This window comes from Anabrus simplex, chromosome X (assembly GCF_040414725.1).
Source record: "Anabrus simplex isolate iqAnaSimp1 chromosome X, ASM4041472v1, whole genome shotgun sequence".
Lineage (NCBI taxonomy): Eukaryota > Metazoa > Arthropoda > Insecta > Orthoptera > Tettigoniidae > Anabrus > Anabrus simplex.
Window position 1 is genome coordinate 190,340,422 of NC_090279.1, and position 20,269 is coordinate 190,360,690.

The 20,269-nt window shown below is 38.4% G+C and overlaps 1 protein-coding gene across 2 annotated transcripts in view; it reads left to right on the forward strand.

Moving 5' to 3' along the window:
* The window catches only part of LOC136886481 (phenoloxidase 2), a 127,290-nt gene that overhangs the window by 16,119 nt on the left and 90,902 nt on the right, over positions 1 to 20,269 (forward strand). For both annotated transcript variants that reach the window (XM_067159284.2, XM_067159282.2), the window contains exons 3-4: positions 8,700 to 8,892; positions 18,699 to 18,922. In XM_067159284.2, the coding sequence (XP_067015385.2) occupies positions 8,700 to 8,892; positions 18,699 to 18,922 (417 nt within the window). The remainder of the gene's footprint in view (positions 1 to 8,699; positions 8,893 to 18,698; positions 18,923 to 20,269) is intronic.

The following is a 20,269-nucleotide window of genomic DNA, read 5'->3' on the forward strand; positions in this document are numbered from 1 at the left end:
GTCAACACCGGAATCCTTAGATCAGTCTCAAATTTTGAAGATGTTAATGATAGGTTATGCCTACTATCCCTGCGTTGTGCAAATAAAACATATACGCTAGTCAATGCACATGCTCCAACTAATGAACAAAACAAAAAAGGTCTGGAAGGCACAGATAGATTCTGGACCGTCCTGGATGCCAGATTAGCGAAAATCCCGAAACACCACGTCAAGATCCTAATGGGTGATTTTAATGCACAGGTAGGACGTGAACGGAAACACAGGAAAGTTGTTGGGCTCTACCCAGCACACAGAAGAACCAACAAGAATGGAGAACGCCTCGTTGAACTATGTGATAACCACAACCTCCAACTGATGTCAACACACTTTCGTCACTTACCAAGAAAACAGATGACATGGAGATGCCCAAACAAAACAGTAGGAGAATTCCAAATAGACCATGTTGCTATATCTCGAAGATACAGTCCGGAAATCATGCACGTTACTGTAAAAAAGGGAATAAACCTAGACTCAGATCACTATGTATCAGAATCAAGTTTCGGCCAATCCCTCTCAACAAAAATAAAAACAAACCCACCATAATTCGCTTCGACACAAAAAAGCTCAGAGAAAGAGAGAATAAATTCAAGGAACTTGCCCAACCAGTGGAAAAAGACTTCAGCAGCACGAGAAAACAGATGATACAAGCTGCAAAAGAGTGGCCGAAATCAAGAAGAGGAAGAAGCACACGTGGTGGAACGATAAGACCTTAGGGGATCGTCTGAATGCCTGGAAAAAGTATTACACCTTGAAAAAAGAAGAAGATTGGAAGATGTACAAACCACAACAAGCACAAACAGCAAAAATAATACGCAGTGAGAAACTCAAGTATGAAAAGTAACTACTGGACAAGATTGAACAAGACTTTCATAGAAGTGAGACCCGTGAATACTTCAGAAATATTAAAAGGAAGGTACAAGGATACAAGGCACCTTCCCTTTGATTTCTAAGGAAAGATGGAACTCTTGCAACATCAAATGAAGACAACTGCAAAATCTTAGCTAAGTATTTTAACGACGTTCTAAACTGGGGTGAAAAACCAGCCAACCCCATCAAAACAAACAAACCAGCGAGCCAGAACCTGCCATCTTCTCCACCAAATCACAATGAAATCAAACGCCACATAAAGAGACTGAAAAATAACAAGGCTCCTGGTGAAGACTCCATGATTGCGGAACTGTGGAAACATGCCCCGGAAGAAGCGATTGACATCCTACACCAAACCATTGTAAATATATGGGAAAAAGAACAACTACCAGAGGACTGGAAGCTAGCCTTGATCAATCCTTTACACAAGAAAGGAAATATAAGAGATGTAAACAATTACCATGGAATTTCTCTTCTGTCAGTAGCCTACAAGATCCTGTCACTATCCATCCTTGAAAGACTAGAACAGCAAGTTGAACACAAATTCAGGGAATACCAAGCAGGTTTTCGGAAAGGCCGATCAAGTGCAGAACAAATACTTAACCTAAAAACCATAATAAGATACCATATGCTGAGAGGTCGAACCTATGTATCTACATTTGTAGACTTCAGGAAAGCATACGACTCCATCGACTGTGATGTGTTGCTTAATATCCTTGCAGAAATGGGAGTCGATGAGAAACTGCTGGCGATAATAAGGGCAACACCAACTAATACCAAATCCAAAGTAAAATTCCAAGGATGCCTCTCTGAACCCTTTGAGATCAAGACAGGTGTTTGACAGGGAGATGGGCTGTCACCTCTTTTGTTCAACTGCTTACTTGAGAAGGTAATACAGGAGTGGCAAAAGACATTAAAAGAAAGAAACCATTACAAACTCATAAGGATTGGGACAAAGAAAAATGGAGTGGAAATAGATTGCTTAGCGTTCACTGATGATATAGCCCTTATGACAGAAAATTTCGAAAGTGCAACAGAACAGATCAATGTGTTGAAGGAAGTAGCAGAACAAACAGGTTTACAAATTTCCTTTCAAAATACAGAAGTAATGTCAAATATCAAAGATGATACGGCACAACTTAACACCAAATATGGAACGATAAACCGTGTTAATAAATTTAAATACCTTGGGGAATGGATTCAGCAAAATGGACTTGAGAAAGAGGCCATAGCAGCAAGAATCAAGAAAATGGAAGTCAATTTCCAAACCACTCGCAACATATACAACAAAAAGTGCTTTTCCCTGAACACAAAAATTCGTCACTACAACACTGTCATCAAACCAGTATCGCTGTATGCATCTGAATGCCTTATCCTGTCTAAGAAATGTTTGGTTGCGGATTTAGAGAGGAAAGAAAGAAAGAAAGAAAGAAAGAAAGATCCTACACACCATACTTGGTCCAAACTACAAAAATGGCATCTACATTAGAAAATCCAGGCAAGAAATATACTCTAAGATAGAAAAGATCACGGACACAATGCGTAAAGGCAGAGTTCGCTTCTACTGTCATATACGACGCATGATCGATTCTCAATGGACGAAACATATTTTCAGTACATTTGACTCAAAACCAAAAACGGCAATGCCATGGTACATTAATGTCAAGAAAGATCTTAAAGAACTGGGCCTACAAGCAGAAGATGCACAAGACCAAAATCTTTTCAGAGCAGCCATCAAGACTTTTGGGACTTCCCAGGATGAAAAACGGGCAACTGGTGCTAAATGGACAGAAGAACGTCGTGCTAAACACAGTGAGCTAATGAAGACGATGTGGATCAAGCGAAAAATGAACAAATGCCAGAATGTAAAGTGAGGCTTATCGTGGTCCCTAGTTGGCCGATTAGCGAAGTTGAATGAATGAATGAATGAAAGTTCTGAGTATTGTCCTATTTTTTTGTAAATTATTGTACACTTTACATAAATATTGTAAATTGAGAGTTTATGATACACTTCCACTATGAATGAAGCACTCAATTGATATTTTAAAGTTCCAATAAATGAGAATATACGACATTATGAGAGCACACAGTTATTTGAAATTCTGTCTTTACTTTAAGAGTTGTAAAACATTAATTTTCCAAGTCAAATATTAAGTAAAAGAGCTTTCATTCTTCTTTTTCAGTAATGACACTATTTATAAAAGTTCTGTTCAAAGTTAGAATTATGTTTGAATGGGAAAAGCACTGATATCACCTGACATATGCCTTCTTGTTGAACTCGAACAGTTGAATACTGCTCTGCAAGCAGCAATCTGGAACTCAGCTATCAGCAAACACCACGATGTTCCGTAGTACCACGTTCCTGGAACTGTCCCTCGTAGTACCAAGTCCATGTTGATCCGCATCAAATCTCCGTCGATCTACGTCGTTCTCCGTCGTCTTGAGTCAGGATTTCTGATGTTACTAAAAGAGTGGCTTTAACATGAGAAAGTCCAACTGACTAGGTTGAAAAGTGCACCATTTGATTTTGCACTGTTAGAACTGATTATCACTGTCTCATAAATAATCACCATTCACTGAATGAGAAATACATCAGAGCACTGTCTATTATTGTAAATTACGAATAATGAGAAAATACACTTCCCTGCACAGTTCATCTTGACACTTACTGCACACTGTTTGTATTGTCAAAAATAACTTTAGTTCGAAGTACAGTTTATCATGGCTCACTTTCACAGCAAAGAAATAAATAAATAAATAGCTCTCTCTCGTAATATCTCATAATGTTCCTTCTCACTATCACAGTTCTACAAGTATTCGTGCATGAATTCTATACTTCACAATATTACTGAATTACGAAGTTCATTATACAGTCTATCCACACAGGTTGTTTCAAATGGTACAGTCTGTTATGACGATACGCGAACAATCTTTCTACAAATTAAAGTGTTCTAGGCTCTGATAATACTCAAAATAGTCAATGTGTTGTGACCCACGCTCACGATATTCGGAGTTGAAACAGTTCAAGATCATTACAATTTAAAGTAGCTGTGCTAACTTCAAGTTAGTTATAGTTATTCACACGAAAATTGAGATATTTGTCAAGTTCAAATATTGGTGAAATATTATAAGTCTTATGACTCCGATGTTGTACACACGTTAATTTCCAAAGTTTGAATGTCTGATGAATTGCAAGTCCAACAATTTATAAGTTACTCACTGGTATTCACAGAAACTAAGTGTCAACTTGCAGTCAAAGTTATATATGTATTACGATGTCCGGCAGTATGAATACTGAGTTCAACTCGTCGTGTGCAGCATGACATGTGAGCCAGCTGTGAAGAATGCGAACTGAATTGCTACGGTCTGGTCTGCTGCTTATATTCCGTACGACCCAAGGTTGCTTGCCACGTCACTGGGGGAAGTGTCATTCCTTTCTCGCTTATATCTCTTGAATGCCGTGATGAATTTTATTGAAATTGACATATGTTTACGTTCAGAACATGTAGAACGGTGATGTATGTCTCATTTCTGTAACTTTATCGGCTAAAAAGTTAGAAATTTTCCTTCCAGTACATTCGAGAGAGAGGCGCACAACATGTGGCAGTGACGTCACCCGCAGGTTCATTGCTCGTGACGTGTCCAGCTCGCCACGAGGAGCTTCGTATCATGCTTGCACAAGATGTCGGGCATACGAACACATATTATCGCCGTCCCTTTTCCATATATTCCGGCAATTATAAAACAATGTACAGGGCTGGAACAGTTCCTGGTACAATATATAAAATGTCTATTCTCATCATCATGATCATCAATGTCCCACTCCAGTCACCCGGGTGTGGTTAACAAGCCTCCTCCACTCCTTTCTGTCCTTCCACTTTTCCTGCTGCATTACTTCCGGCACATTCAATCCAGCTTCTCTAATGTCCTTCCAGATCTGATCCATCTACCTTCTTCTCAGTCTTCCGAATGGTCTCTTTCCCATAACTTCTATTTCCAAGTGAACATAGACGGAGAACAGTTAGAGAATGTATAACAGTTTACAGATCTGGGTAGCATTATTAATGGAAGAAATGAAATCAATCCTGAAATTAATAACAGACTAAGTAAAGGTACAAAATTTTATCATCAAGTCAGAGAGCTTTTATGGGATGAAAAAGTACCCAAGAGAACAAAATTATCATGATATAAACAGTATTTTATACCAATTGTAACATACGGACTAGAAACGTTGGTAACTATTAAGAGACAAGATAGTAAGATCCAAGCAGTAGAAATGAAATTTTTAAGAACATCGGTTAAAAAGACAAGAAGAGATAGAATCCAAAATATTAAAATCAGAGAAGAGCTAAATATAGAACTGTCAGTACAGAATATACAGAAAGCAAGACTGAGATGGTTCGGACATGTAAAAAGAATGGGGAAATGAATGGATAGCAAGAAGGGAATTGGAAAGAGAAGTTAAGGGAAAGAGACCAGTTGGAAGACCAAGAAGAAGGTGGATGGATCAGATATGGAAGGACATTAGAGAAGCTGGATTGGATGTGGCGGAAGTAATGGAGCAGGAAAAGTGGAAGGACAGAAAGGAGTGGAGGAGGCTTGTTTAACCACTCCCAGGTGACTGGAGTGGGACATTGATGATGATGATAATGATGATGATGATGATGATGATGATGATGATGTGCAGTGTAACCACCTTATTTAAAAACATGCATTGCATGGAAATCTGGGTTCTGCTAATAACATAATAGTCTTGGTCATTCTCTGGATCTCTCTGAACTTACAAAATGGTTGCCCAGTTGTACTTCCTCTCAAAACAATAATCACCACCACCACTCCCTGAACTTAAACGATGAATTTCAAGCAATTCTGTCCAGCTGTTTTGCCATCATGTTGACAATAACAAGCAAAGAAGCAGACATACAGACAAAATAATAGAACTGAACTCACTTTCCACCACTTACAGATAATTGAATATAAAAACAAAATCTTAGGTGAAAATCCAAAATGGACAGAAAAAGATTGTAGTTTTATTTATATACAAGGGTTGGGGCAAAAGTCATTGTAACTATTTTTCTTCTTGCAGATATCTGAGCAGATCACAAACTGCTATTTGTTGGGTGGAAGCTATGCAGGCATAGTGTGTGTTTGCAACAACAGATGGCTCTGTGATTGCTGGTAGTAGCACAGAGAACACTGCGAAATCAGTTGTATGGCAAGCGTCGTGTGAGATGGAAGTAACCCGTGTTGAGCAGTGTGCATATGTCAAAATAGCCGTTCTTCAGGGGAGAAATGTGAGAGAATGTCACAGTGAATTGGTGGAGGCCCTTGGGAATAATGCCCTCGCATAGCGTACAGAGAATTAGAGTAGGCGAAGCTTTATCTGACCCTGTAATAATTAAGAGGGTAATTCCTCAAGGCGGTATTATTGGCCCTTTATGTTTTCTTATATATATCAATGATATGTGTAAAAAAGTGGAATCAGAGATAAGGCTGTTTGCAGATGATGTTATTCTGTACAGAGTAATAAATAAGTTACAAGACTGTGAGCGACTGCAGGGTGACCTCGATAGTATTGTGAGATGGACGGTGGGCAATGGTATGATGATTAAAGGGGTTAAAAGTCAGGTTGTGAGTTTCACAAATAGGAAAAGTCCTCTCAGTTTTAATTACTGTGTTGATGGGGTGAAAGTTCCTTTTGGGGATCATTGTAAGTACCTAGGTGTTAATATAAGAAAAACTTCATTGGGGTAATCACATAAATATGATTGTTAATAAAGGGTACAGATCCCTGCACATGGATATGAGGGTATTTAGGGGTTGTAGTAAGGATGTAAAGGAGAGGGCATATAAGTCTCTGGTAAGACCCCAACTAGAGTATGGTTCCAGTGTATGGGACCCTCACCAGGATTACTTGATTCAAGAACTGGAAAAAATTCAAAGAAAAGCAGCTCAATTTGTTCTGGGTGATTTCCGACAAAGGAGTAGCGTTACAAAAATGTTGCAAAATTTGGGCTGGGAAGACTTGGGAGAAAGGAGACGAGCTGCTCGATTAAGTGGTATGTGATTGAAATAATAACAGTAAGTTATTTATTAGACCACCTAATCAATACAAAGTCTAGTCTTGGATGATTTACATAAATTTGTTAACTAATAGTGGTACATGTTTCGCCTTCCCTGAAGGCATCATCAGCCATAGTCTTAACCTAAATAACATGTAATAATGAAATGAATTTTAAAATCTTGAGGAAATTTGAAGTAAAATAACATTAAAAATAACAATGATGGTTTAAAAAATACAATGTGATGAGATATAATAGTGGAAGTATTACCAAAATTAACATTAGAAGGCTGCTAAAATAAGTACAATGGATAAAATAACAGATTGTTATACAACAAGTAGTAAGATTGCATAAAAATAAAGTTGATAGTCTGGCGGTTATAATTAGACGATGGCAAAAAATCGTATATAATCAAAGTAAAGAAGAGAGAATAAAAGTCAAAGGTTGGTGAAGAGATCCGAAGTTAATCATAATCTTGAAGATAAAAGACGAAAGTCAGAGGCATATGGTGAAGTTGTAAAACATGTTGAGGATATGAAGTTGTAGAATAGAAGTTGAAGAACAGTTTCAAATAGGATCTCTATGGACCATCTCAAAATTTGAAGTAATGCTCAAATGTTGCAAGTTGTGAGTTTGTAGATATTCTAGTTGAAAAGGCATATAATAGTGGAATCTGTAAAAGGAAGCAAGAAACGTAGACTTAATTGTGTGAAAAGATATTTGAAAATATTGAAGTAGAATCGTGTGCACTTACCATTTGATGGTGACAAAGATAGCATGTAAGTGGTATGTTCCGAGCTGTCAGTGGAGAGATGGCGTGGTAGGACATCAGTAGACGAATAAGTTTGAGTGGTGTCTTTAAAAGTAGGAAAGATCACAATATGAAGATAAAATTGGAGTTCAAGAGGACAAATTGGGGCAAATATTCGTTTATAGGAAGGGGAGTTAGGGATTGGAATAACTTACCAAGGAAAATGTTCAATAATTTTCCAATTTCTTTGCGATCATTTGAGAGAAGGCTGGGAATACAACAGATAGGGTATCTGCCACCTGGGCGACTGCCCTAAATGCGGATCAGTAGTGATTGATTGGTTGCTTGATTGCTTGATTGATTGATTGATTGATTGATTGATTGATTGATTGATTGATTGATTGATTGAAGTAGCATGGGGGGTAGGAAAGCTTCAGCAAGGATGTGCATTTCTCGATGCCACTTGCCCTGTCGAACTCCAGTAGCATCCATCGCCTGTCTTCCTCCAGGAGCTGCTCGATGACAGCACATGCCACGTCTGTCCTCACACTGATAGGTCATCCTGAGCGTTGCTGATCACCAGTTGTCACACGTCCTACCTACCATTCTACTATATGGTATGCGAGGGCATTATTCCCAAGGGCTTCCACCAATTCACTGTGACATCCTCTCGCATTTCTCCTCCGGAGAACGCACTGCTCAACACAGGTTACTTCCATCTCGCACGACGCTCACCATACAACTGATTTCACAACGCTCTCTGTTCTACTACCAACAATCACAGAGTTATCTGTTGTTGTGAATACATACTGCCTGAATATCTTCCACATGTCAAATAGCGGTTTGTGATCTGCTCACATATCTGCAAGAAAAAAATAGTTGCAATCACTTTTGCCTCGTAGATAGCAATTGGTACTTCCTTCCAAAGGATGACTCGTATAATAATGCTAATGCAGAGGGTATGGTAATTCTCTTTATAGTCTACCTATTACCAAGATATCGCAGACTACATTGAAGGGCGCTACAACACTCTGAATGCCACGGAAATAACAATACCTAAGGTCACCACACCAGATCTGAGCTTTGTTATGCAGCTTGGGCGTCGAGAGCACTTCTCGCACTTCATCCCTTTTCACAGACAGATGGCCGGGAGACTTACGAAATTCTTCCTTGGTAAGACATTTTCTCATACTTAAGAACCAGTTTGTATTCTACTGTGTGTGTTTGGTATGTATCTTGAAGTGGAAGTGTTTTATGCACCATGATATCTAAAAGGAGAGAAAGGTACATTCAGTTCTGGATTTATAAATTGAGCCAGAGTCTAGGGCACTGGATTTTGGGGTGGGGAGGGGGCAAAGTTTGCCAAAAGATAACAATTTATTTGATTTCATACCATTACATAATTGTCTTCTTTCTGTACTCAAAACAATGTGGGAAATGACACTTTACCATACTGAAATTATTTTCTGCACCATCATCATCATTGTTGACCATCTCCAGTTGCCCGAGCCCCCTCCATCTTTGTCTGTCCATAAACCACTGTTCTCTCGTAATCTTCTCCCAATCTTGTTCTCTCTCCTTGACATCTTTCTTCACCAGATCTGTCCATTTTCCTGTGGGTCTGCCCACTGGTCTTTTTCCTTTTACTTCTCTTTCATATTCTCTTCTTGCAAACTGCTTGCACTCATCCTTCTTACATGGCCAAAACACTTCAGTCTTGCTTTCTCAATCCTTTGTAGTAAAGAGTCTCCTATTTCCATCTCCTCTCAGACTTTTTCATTCCTGAACGTGTTCTTTCTGGTCTTCTGTTTCATGGTGCGTAGGAACTTCATTTCTGCAGCTTGGAGTTTTGAGTTGTCTTGTCTCGTTAATGTAGTAGTTTCCAAGCTATACATGAGGATGGGTGTATAATATGATTTATATAATGTCATCTTAGCTTTCAGTAGTACTTGTTCATCCCACAGCAGTTGTCGTACTTAGTGGCAAAATTGAGTTGCCTTGCTAATTCAACTATCCACCTCATATTTTGCAAGATTGTCTTTTGATACTATACTACCCAAGTACTTAAACGTTCGAACACTGTCCAGTTTGGTGTCATTTATTCTGACTTGTGGTTTGTCATCTCCCTTCTGTAACTTCATCACCACTGTCTTAGCCTTGTTGATATTTAAATCATACCTCTTAAACACTCGACTCAATTTCTGCACCATGTTAATAAAAATTGTCTCTGATTGGTTGAACTCCACTTCACAGTAACGCAAACACAGATAGTCAGTGAGATTATGAATCATCGAGTGCCAAACTTAACCTTGTTGAGTTGTTTCTATTCCTGATTGCAACATTACCAGCTCAAGTAATCTGCCACCATCATCATGTTGATGTCTGGCTCCATGGCTAAATTGATAGCATGCTGGCCTTTGGTGTAACGGATTCCAGGTTCGATTCCCGGTTGGGTTGGGGATTTTAACTTTCATTATTTAATTCATATGGCTTGGGGTTTGGGTGTTTGTGACATTTTCAGCATTAGATTTCATCTTAGATAGGATCACATCCTCACAGACGTCCTAATAGGTGGAAGAGAAATAAATTTCTTATAAAAATATACAGCGTCTAATTGAAAGACCAGCACCAGGCCTCTCCAGAGGCCACTCACCATTATCATTACCATGTTGATTAATGTATAGGTCAATCCATTTCCGACATATAAATACAGCATTTGTTACAGTATATTATAATAGGCAGTGCACCAGCCCCTCACCGCTAGGTTCTGTTACGATTTGAGTATTATCGGCACACTTTATCTGGATGCATTTGTGTACGGGGGTGAGGAGTAAGGAGGGAGCTGTCCCGGTTCCGGTAGTGCTGCCAACTGAATGAAAATGAAATCTGAATTGAATCGATAATATGATCGATCGATATGAAGTTTCTAAACTGTTATCTTAACCCAAAACTGTGTCACACACACATTATATAACCTTATATAACATTTCTCTATGCGAATCTTGTTCCTAGCATGAATTCTATAGTTTGGCTTTGCTATGTAAACAACAACAGTACTGGTACGTAAAGTGTACGCCAGATGTCGCACAACGATGCTTAAGCGATTCAGAGTTTGTGTTTCAAAGGTTGCCAGTACGAATCTCGAAGATTGCCAAGTTCGACCGGTTCAGCACCAGGGTGTAAATGCATCCAGATAAAGTGTGCCGTTAATATATCGGAGAAAATATGCATCACCATACAGTAATTTGACTATTTAAAGATATAACAACAGGCTATCCAATTAGGAGCAAGCTGAGATTAATGAGGAGTCCGTGGAGTGAACAAGAAGAATAACTGTGACATTTAACCAAAACAGTATATTAATTTCCACTCGAAACATAACCAAATAAACTCAATATTTCATAATGTTGAAAAATACAACAACAATGTTTGAATGAAAATGACGTAATTACAACAAAGTCCCAGACCATTTACAAAAGAATTACGTGAGGCACTAAAAAAAAAAAAGATCTATTGAACTTCCAAGCCTCAGGCTAACAAGGAGAGTGAACACAATTTAAACAGAGTAATAGGGGAAAGCGTGTAACAGAAAATATCAGGAGGGAATGGGGCGGGATCACAGCACTAGGAGCCACCCAAGCACGTAACCATGTAGAGTGCCAGAGTTTGTTCCAAGTTTACTTGCTAAAATCCAGGCCCATATTCAATGATTCAAGCCTCACCACTCAAATGCATCATCTTATTGCCATTATTTTATTTTTAAAAGATATGCTGGAGTTAAAATACTCATGTACAACTCAAACTGCCCATGCTCACGAAGTTAAAGGTACGCCTGCATTATAAAGTCCACTGGGCAAATAATAATAATAATAATAATAATAATAATAATATTTTTATTTTAACGAGGGATTGTGGAAAATCTTCAAAAGACACTTGTGAAGGTTCCGCCCTCCACAAGTGTGTGGGATTCTTACCCACTAAAAACCACACACCCTTTTCCCACGATGTGTGTCATCACCCTGGAACCGCTCTCGCATTACTTCAGGGTGATATCGTGCTTTGTCTTTCAGACGTCTTATTTCTTCATTCCTCCTTTACGAACATTCGTATGCTTCCAAATCCTTCTTCTTCTGACGAAGGACGTTCTCCACGTACACTGCCACGCGATCCCAGGATTCCTGGTTTCGCAACATCACCGAAATAATATTATCTGTTGTCAATTCTCCTAGTTCAGTTTCCACACATCTTCTCTGAATCGTCCAATGGCCGCATACAAAAAAGGTGTGAAATACGTCGTTAATGTCATCACAATATATGCATGCTGCATCACTCGCTCTGCCCACTTTATGCAGGAATTTCTGGAAATATTCATGCCCTGCTAGAAGCTGCGTGAGGTAGTAGTAATAATAATAATAATAATAATAATAATAATCCAATATCGAAGAAAGAGAAGTAGAGTTTCCCAGCAAACTACTGGGAATTCATAGGACAACCCTCCAACCTCACTCGGTGTCAGTGCTGGACTGAAGACCGGGCAGTCGGGGGGAAGAATTTATAGGGCGAAAGAAAATTCGTGAAGCACATAGGGCTTCGAGAAACAACACATAGTGACGTAGCAAGTGATGTAAGCCAGTGGTAGTTCAGTACGTAGTGGGGTGTCCAGCAGGTCGGGCGATGTGCGTAGCAGCAGCGGGAGTACGAGGCCAAGTAGATGAGTGCTTGTAGTGGCGTGTTGAGAAAGTCGAGCGGTGTACGAGAAAACAGCGGCCATACAAAGTCAAGTAGGTGAGTGCTCGTTACAGTTCTGTGGTTCAAATCTCAGTCACTCCATGTGAAATTTGTGCTGGACAAACCGGAGGTGGGACAGCTTTTCCTCAGGGTACTCCAGTTTTCCCTGTCATCTTTCATTCCAGCAACACTCTTCAATATCATTTCATTTCATCTATCAGTCATTAATCATTGCCCCAGATGAGTGCAAGAGGCTTCAGCACGTGTCAAAATTCCTATCCTTGCTGCTAGATGGGGCTTCATTCATTCATTCATTCATTCATTCATTCATTCATTCCATTCCTGATCCAGTCGAATGACTGGAAACAGGCTGTAGATTTTCATTATATTACAGTATATCATACATTTCCTATTACCATCAATAATACAGGACCAGAGAACCATGTTTATGACTCTGATAGCTTAGTGGAGTGCTCACTGCTTGAGATAAGTCATATTGATGTTCTGTATTGTTACCATATAACTCCATGTACACAGCTCTTATACCTTTCTTAGAAAAACCCCACACACACACAATAGGCAATGGACGAGTCAGACATGGATGATTTGTGTTGTGACATGTCAAAATTATTTGTAATAGTACGCAATAAAATATTGTACACAACAGCCATTAAAACGATTAAACTCATTTCGAAATTCTTCAGTCATAACATTCCTGTTGAGCGAGATTGTGCCGACTTACTACATTACGTAAATTAGATCCATTACTCAGAGTTAGGTTTTTATTTTGTTAATGTACATCATCTTATATTCGATTTTCCTCTTATTTTTAGAATAAGGGGACTACAAAATCCAATTATAAACAACCAAATAGGATCAAAATCGTAGATTCGGAAGGAAATGATAACCGTAGCAGGACTGAATAACTGGCAAGATTTTGGAGGTTTCACCCATCGACATTTTGTTTTATGATAGTTTTAATATGAACTTCTAGTGTTTAACTATTTTATTAACTGATTCCTCAATTTAAGTGCAAACTTTTACTCTGCAAGAGAACTTTTAATGTCATGTGTAATAATTTCATGTTTTAATATCAATAGCCATGTAATTAAGTTTAAGTGTTTCATAGAATATGGGGCATTTTACTTGTGATGTTTATGCACTGAAGAAGAGAATGGTAGTTTAACATATCCACAAAGGTGCACACGAAATGCTGTCAGTTGGTACAGTTATTTATTCACATCTATTTACAAATTAATCACACACATTACCTTAATCACTGCTGTCAGTAGCAAAATACACACATCAACAAAGCTGCCATTTTAACAACAACTGTATATCACTTCAACATGGAGACTACAACCACTGCATGTCACAACAACATGAGGTCATAAGTATACTCCTACAACACCATAACTCCACTAAACAATAACTCGTCTCTACCATCATGATCGCCTCCTTATATATGTGCCTGGCCAGGCTTCTAGAAAGATACATTTTCTCGTAAATTCTAGAGTGCCTAACAATATGATTATAATGTACAGAATATTCAACCATCATCTAGTGCCATTCTGGAAGTTACACTATGTTTCACAATTCTGTAGCTGATTACACATCATATACAGGTAATATTAAATTATATAATATTAATTTACAGGTATTTACATTAACTGAACTCATGTAAATATTTACGTACAGCACATGTTTCATAACATAACCTCACAAACAATGTGGTCATATTGTATGTGCATATGATGTAATAATAATTCAAGCTCGATATTTGCATTATTTACCCATGGGTGAGAGAATATTGTCTTCAAGTTATATCCGTTTATCACACTTGCGTCAAGTTCTTGAAACATCTATGCAAATTGAATATTGAATTATTGAAGGACATTAAGTATTGACAGAGCGGACCCAACAACAACCCTTTGTTATTGAGAATGTCAGTATGGACGAATTTGTGAACCGAAAAAAATGTAAAAAAATATCAAAAAATAAAAAAATGAAAAATATATGTTTAAATTTGTTGATAACGTGCCACATAGTCGAGCATCTCGTCTCCTTACTCTCGAGTCTTCCCAGCCCAAAGTTTGCAACATGTTTATAACACTACTCCTTTGTTGGAAATTGCCCAGAACAAATCATGGTGCTTTCCCTTGAAATTTTTTGCACTTCTCATATCAAGTAGTCCTGGTGAGGGTTGAATATGCAAGTGAAACCATTTTCAAAATAACTAACACTGAATAAATAGACAGAACATTCAAGATTGAAAGAATAATAAACAGAATGTGCACAAACTACCAAGAAAATGGACACTGAAGACTAGCTTTTAACACGTCAGTGCACTATAGCTCATACCATGTTAAGAAAACAGTATCGCTCTTATGGACCTACAAAGAGTGAACATAACCCCTCTGAGACACTCAAAATTCCTCGTAATTAAGGAATATTATACTGTACTTCGTAATGTATTATGACAGACAGATTAAATGGATGAGGCATTTTTGCCCGTGAGTTATTGAAATGACTGCATAACATTTTCTTTTTCATAAATATATTCCTAGGGAAGAAGCACAATGGCGGGAACAGCCATCGCTCCGTTGCTTCCTTCATTTTCCTTCTTCTGTGTTGCTCTGGTACAAGCACCATGTGGTCCCTCACTCTGTGAACCGCCGGCAGCTCACTTCTGTAGTGAAGCCATCTACAGTATTTATTTGTTGCGTGTGTGTTTTTAGGCTTTAACACGTTCAGTGCGGATCACGCGCCTAGCGCATCATGGGACGGTTACTAGGATATGTAAATCACAGGTTTCCCACATGGTAAGAAAGGCTATAATTGTCGTCCCACACATCGTGTAAGTCCAGTCTACTAGCAGATTCATCCGTAGTCATATTTGCGCATGCGTATTCCGTTTCCCGCGTATTTCCTCTCCAGAGTTGTTGCCATACGTCGTCATTCATTTATGGGATCTTTGAGCAGCAAGACCACTTCAATGCGAGCTAAGACACTGCTTAATTCTTCAGGAGAATTACGAGTGGTTCCGCTTTTGAAATAAATAAATTCCACTACTGCAATATGTTCAGTAAAAGAACTGAACTTGTAACTGTCGTTTATTCTTGCATCATGTATGTGTATAACACGAAAGAACTTCTAATTGTCATTTATTCCTCATCACATTTATAAGTAACTTGAAAGAACGTGCAGTAATTATTTTGGACTGCGTCGTGATGCCGACAATGTTGTTCCTTCAACATCACGAGACCTATCCAATTAGCCAAAGTATTTCATTTTTGTTTGTCAAATTCTGTAACAGAGAAGTGTAAATATGAATATATTTATGTCTGTAATATACTTTATGCATTTATTTGCTATCCGCGGTAAATAATGCACAGTAATCTACCAACGCGCGTGCGCGTAGTCCGTCTGGTGACCAGTATTACTTCTCGATTTCAACCACCATGCAGGTCACGCAGCAGGCGCGTGAGTGGGGTAAGTCCACGAGTTTGACAGAACTCGTGCTACCAACGTACAAAACTTCGATAATTACAACTTTTAAAGAGACCCACATAAATATTTTGCTCAGGTTGGCGGGTATGTCACGCTCTGCTAATGAGCAGTGAACGTGTTAAATCAGTGCGTATTTGTTTGTGTCAAGTAATAATTGGTTGTATATTGCAAAGTATCTGTGTGTGTTCTATTATTTTCGTACTGTACAGAAGTTGTTACTGAAGATTTTGGTGTTGTGGTGTGCAACGATACGTCATGGCATAACTTGTACTGATAAAAATATTTCCATGTGTTTTACTTGTGCTTGTTTTTGTTATTTAGCGTTTCTTGCTTTTGTGAGTGCTATGACAGCACATTGCCTGGGGAAATTTATTAAATGCAATTAAATGCATCCCTCACCCTTCTAGCCCATGAAACAATTTTTTTTCTATTTTCTCCTCGAATTTGCCTTACACTTCAATGCTGAGGTACTTTATGTGCCGTAGTTTACCTCTGATTCTATACAAATCAAAAATAGCCCCCTGCAAACCCCCCCCCCCCCATACCCTTTAGTTCATAAAAATAATTCTTTCTGTTTTTACCTTGAAGTTAAATACTGAATTTCACAAATGTATGTGCCGCCGTTTTCTCGTGATGGTGTTGAGTAGAACCGTTCGATATGGCAACGCTGTTATCATAAGAGCAATACTGTTTTCTTAACGTTTAATGGACTATAGTTCATAAGCATGTGCGGAGCACGCACCTGGTGCGTCATGGGATGAGTGCTAGGAAACGTGAATTAGAGGTAAGAAAGACTCTTCTTGTTATCCTACACATTGTGTAAGTCCTGTTTACTGGGAGGTTCATCCATAGACAGATTTGCGTATACGCATTCTGTTTTGTGCGTATTTCCTCTCCCGCATTTTTTGTCATATATTGCATTCTTTTTGGAATCTTTGAGCAGCAAGACATCTTCATTGCGAGGTAAGACACTGAATTTTCTGTTTATTATTACTTCAAGAGAATTATGAGTGATTCTGCTCTTGGAAGAAAATTCTACTATTGCAATAAGTTCAGTGAAAGGACTGAATTCGTAATTGTCATTTATTTTTCCATCATATTTATGAATAGGCTTCAGTATACGAAATGAGGAAATAAGGAGAAGCATGGGAGTGTGTAAACTTCAAGAAGAGATTGATATAGTAAAGCTAAAATGGTTTGGACACATGATGAAAATGCCAGCAGAGAGAATACCAAAGAGAACATTCATGGATACAGTGACTGCAAAGAGGCCTAGGGAACGTCCTAGAATGAGACGGAGGAGCTCTGTTGTGGATTGTATTGCAAATAGAGGAGTCGATAGCAATAAAGTACTAGAAGAGGAATGGTGGAAAGATTGAGTTAGGCTTTGGTACACTACCCTACCCAGAGAGAATCTGGAAAAGGGAAGAAGGAGAAGGAGAAGAAGAAGAAGAAGGAGAAGAAGAAGAAGAAGAAGGAGAAGAAGAGGAAGAAGAATAAGAAGAAGAAGAAGAAGAAGAAGAAGAAGAAGTCTGTTTTGACCAAGTCATGATCCTTATTTTATAATTTTATTTATATTTTGTACAAATGGTCGACAATACAGTTCCTTCAACAACATGAGATCCACCCAATGAATGGCGTGCTTCAACAGAAGAAATAACATCTCAGTAGTTGGCAGTTTTGCAATGATAAAGACATTGTGATGTAAAATTGTACAACGGAGAAGTGTAAATATGAATATATTTATGTTTGTAATCATACTTATGCATTTGTTTGCTACCCTCAGTAAATAATGCGCAGTAAACTACCAACATGCCTGGTGCGTGATCCGCCCGATGACAAGTATTACCTCTTGATTTCAACCACCATGCCCGTCCCGCACTGGGCACGTGAGCGGGATAAGTCCACGAGTTCGATAGAACTTGTTCCACCAATGTTCAAAGCTCTAATTATTACAGCTTTTAAAGAGTTCCACGCAAATATCTTGCTCGGGTTGGTGGGTATGTGATGCTCTAGAAACACGCAGTGAACGTATTAATGAAACAGTCTACAAGGAAATGGAAACAGTAATGAGCACAAACAGGAAGAAATGAACCTCATTCTTTGAACATCTACTCAGGGCACCAGAAAACAGGACCATCGGGAGAATTGTAGAAAAATTATGGAACAGTAATAGCAACATTAGACAGATTGTAGAAATCTAGGAAGATATGAGAAAACTACAAATTACAACAGAAAATTTTAAAAACAAATGAACAAAATCAAGAGATTTACAAACAAACCAAGATCAACAGACAGACAATAGGATGGGTGATTTCAGATGAAGAAAGACAGTTTAAGATCTGAGAGAAGCAGTAGGTTGACAGGATACTGAAAAATCCTTCTTATAAAATTGACTAAAGTGACCAATCAAGGCCATAAAATGTAAATAAATAAAATAAAAAATTAAACAAATAAATAAATAAATAAATAAATAAATAAATAAATAAATAAATATAGCACTTCCTGGGATTTTATTTGATCCTTATCCATTAGTATGACACGTTGTTTCCCTGGACATGATCTTGTAGCTTGTCTGTAGAGTTAAGCCAATACTGGAGTACCAGTACATTTTTTTTATAAACTTGTAGGATCAACTTTGGCTGTGGGATAAAATCTGCAATGTTGGCATTTTGAGTTGGAAATTTTCCTTCTGGTAAAGGTTAGTAAGATCGTCATCTTAACATGTACTTTCCTTCCAGATGCCAGTACATATGAAGAATTTCTATCACTAGCTGTGTACTGCAGGCCAAGAATCAACCCGTACATGTACGTGTATGCCTTATCACTGGCCATCGTGCACAGACCTGACACACGGAATGTAAGACTTCCCCTACACGCCTGCCTCTTTCCAGAGATGTACTTCAACGGAGAAATATTCGGTCGTCTCCGCGAAGAAGTCACTGTTGTACGTCCTGAAAACAGAGTGAGTATAAAGTTGCAGGTTTATCTGTGTTGACAGGAATTGAATGTAATAAATAATTATCATCATCATCATCATCATCGTCATCATCATCATCATCCACTTCTCTCGTCCAGCTCCTGCAAGATTGGGATGTTTATGGCACCTTTTCATCTTCCTCTATCCAACAGAGAAAATGTATTCTACCAGAGTGTGAGAAAGCTGGCGCGGAGGAAGGAAGTTCCAGTGAAGTGTAAAGACGTGACGTATAAGATGTACTTATCCAGGCCAGTGAAAATAAACCTTTTAATAGTGTCATGGGAAAGACAAGAAAGGACAGACTAAGAATTTACTGGTTGTAAATTCCTTCCATAGCCATTGAGTGTACTCCTAAATAAGTAATTTTTCATGCCTATTCGGTTGCGTATTTTACACAATATTGACTATCATATTTACTCGCGTAATTTTCCCACCCTGATTTTTAGAATGAAAATTTGGAAAGAAAAAAATATGCATATCCCCCCCTCCATTTTATCTACGGTTTCCACTAGTTGCGAATCACGGACTTATCTCATCTTCGTAATTCATGCTGATGTATGGAAATCAGCAACTATTGCAAGTGACTAATCTCATGTTTTAATCCGTATTGAAATGAAGATATTTTAAATGTGTCAACATTATAATGTATTGAACAGGTGGATTAGAATAAAAACTTTGTTATTACAAAAAATCGGGAACTAGTTTGGAAATTTGAGTTCATGTTTCCCATGCTAGGAGAGGAGGAAGTGACTGATTACTCAACATTCTAGCGCCTGGGGCCAGAACACACCTGTGACTGCTAGCCATAACTCGCCCTTGTTATCAGCTGTGAATTGCACGCATACAGTAATCTCTTTCAACAGTGTTCTTTATGGGTGAATTGTTGTGCAAAGTGTTTGTTACTGACATGATGGGAAAGAAAAACAGTAGTTACGACTCACAATTTAAATTGTCTGTAATAGAATTTGCCAAAATAACGGCAATCGTGCTGCATCTCGTGAATTTTCCATAACACCATCACACACGTGTGTTACAGGCGGAAGCAGAAAGAAGAATTACCCTATACCAAGAAAACAACTTTTTCATTTCCAAGACAAAAAAAACGGGAATTGTCCAGAAATTGAAAAGGAAGTAGTTTCTTACGTAATCCAATTGAGAAATGATGGCTTTTCAGTTTTTCACGAGATGCTCCAGAGAACCTTGAGAATTCCTGATTTAAAAGCAAGCCAAGGGTGGCTTTGTCAGTTCATGAAAAGGAACAATATTTCTCTTCCAAGAAGGACGTCTCTATGCCAGTGACTTCCGAAGGACCACAGCGAAAAAATCATGCAG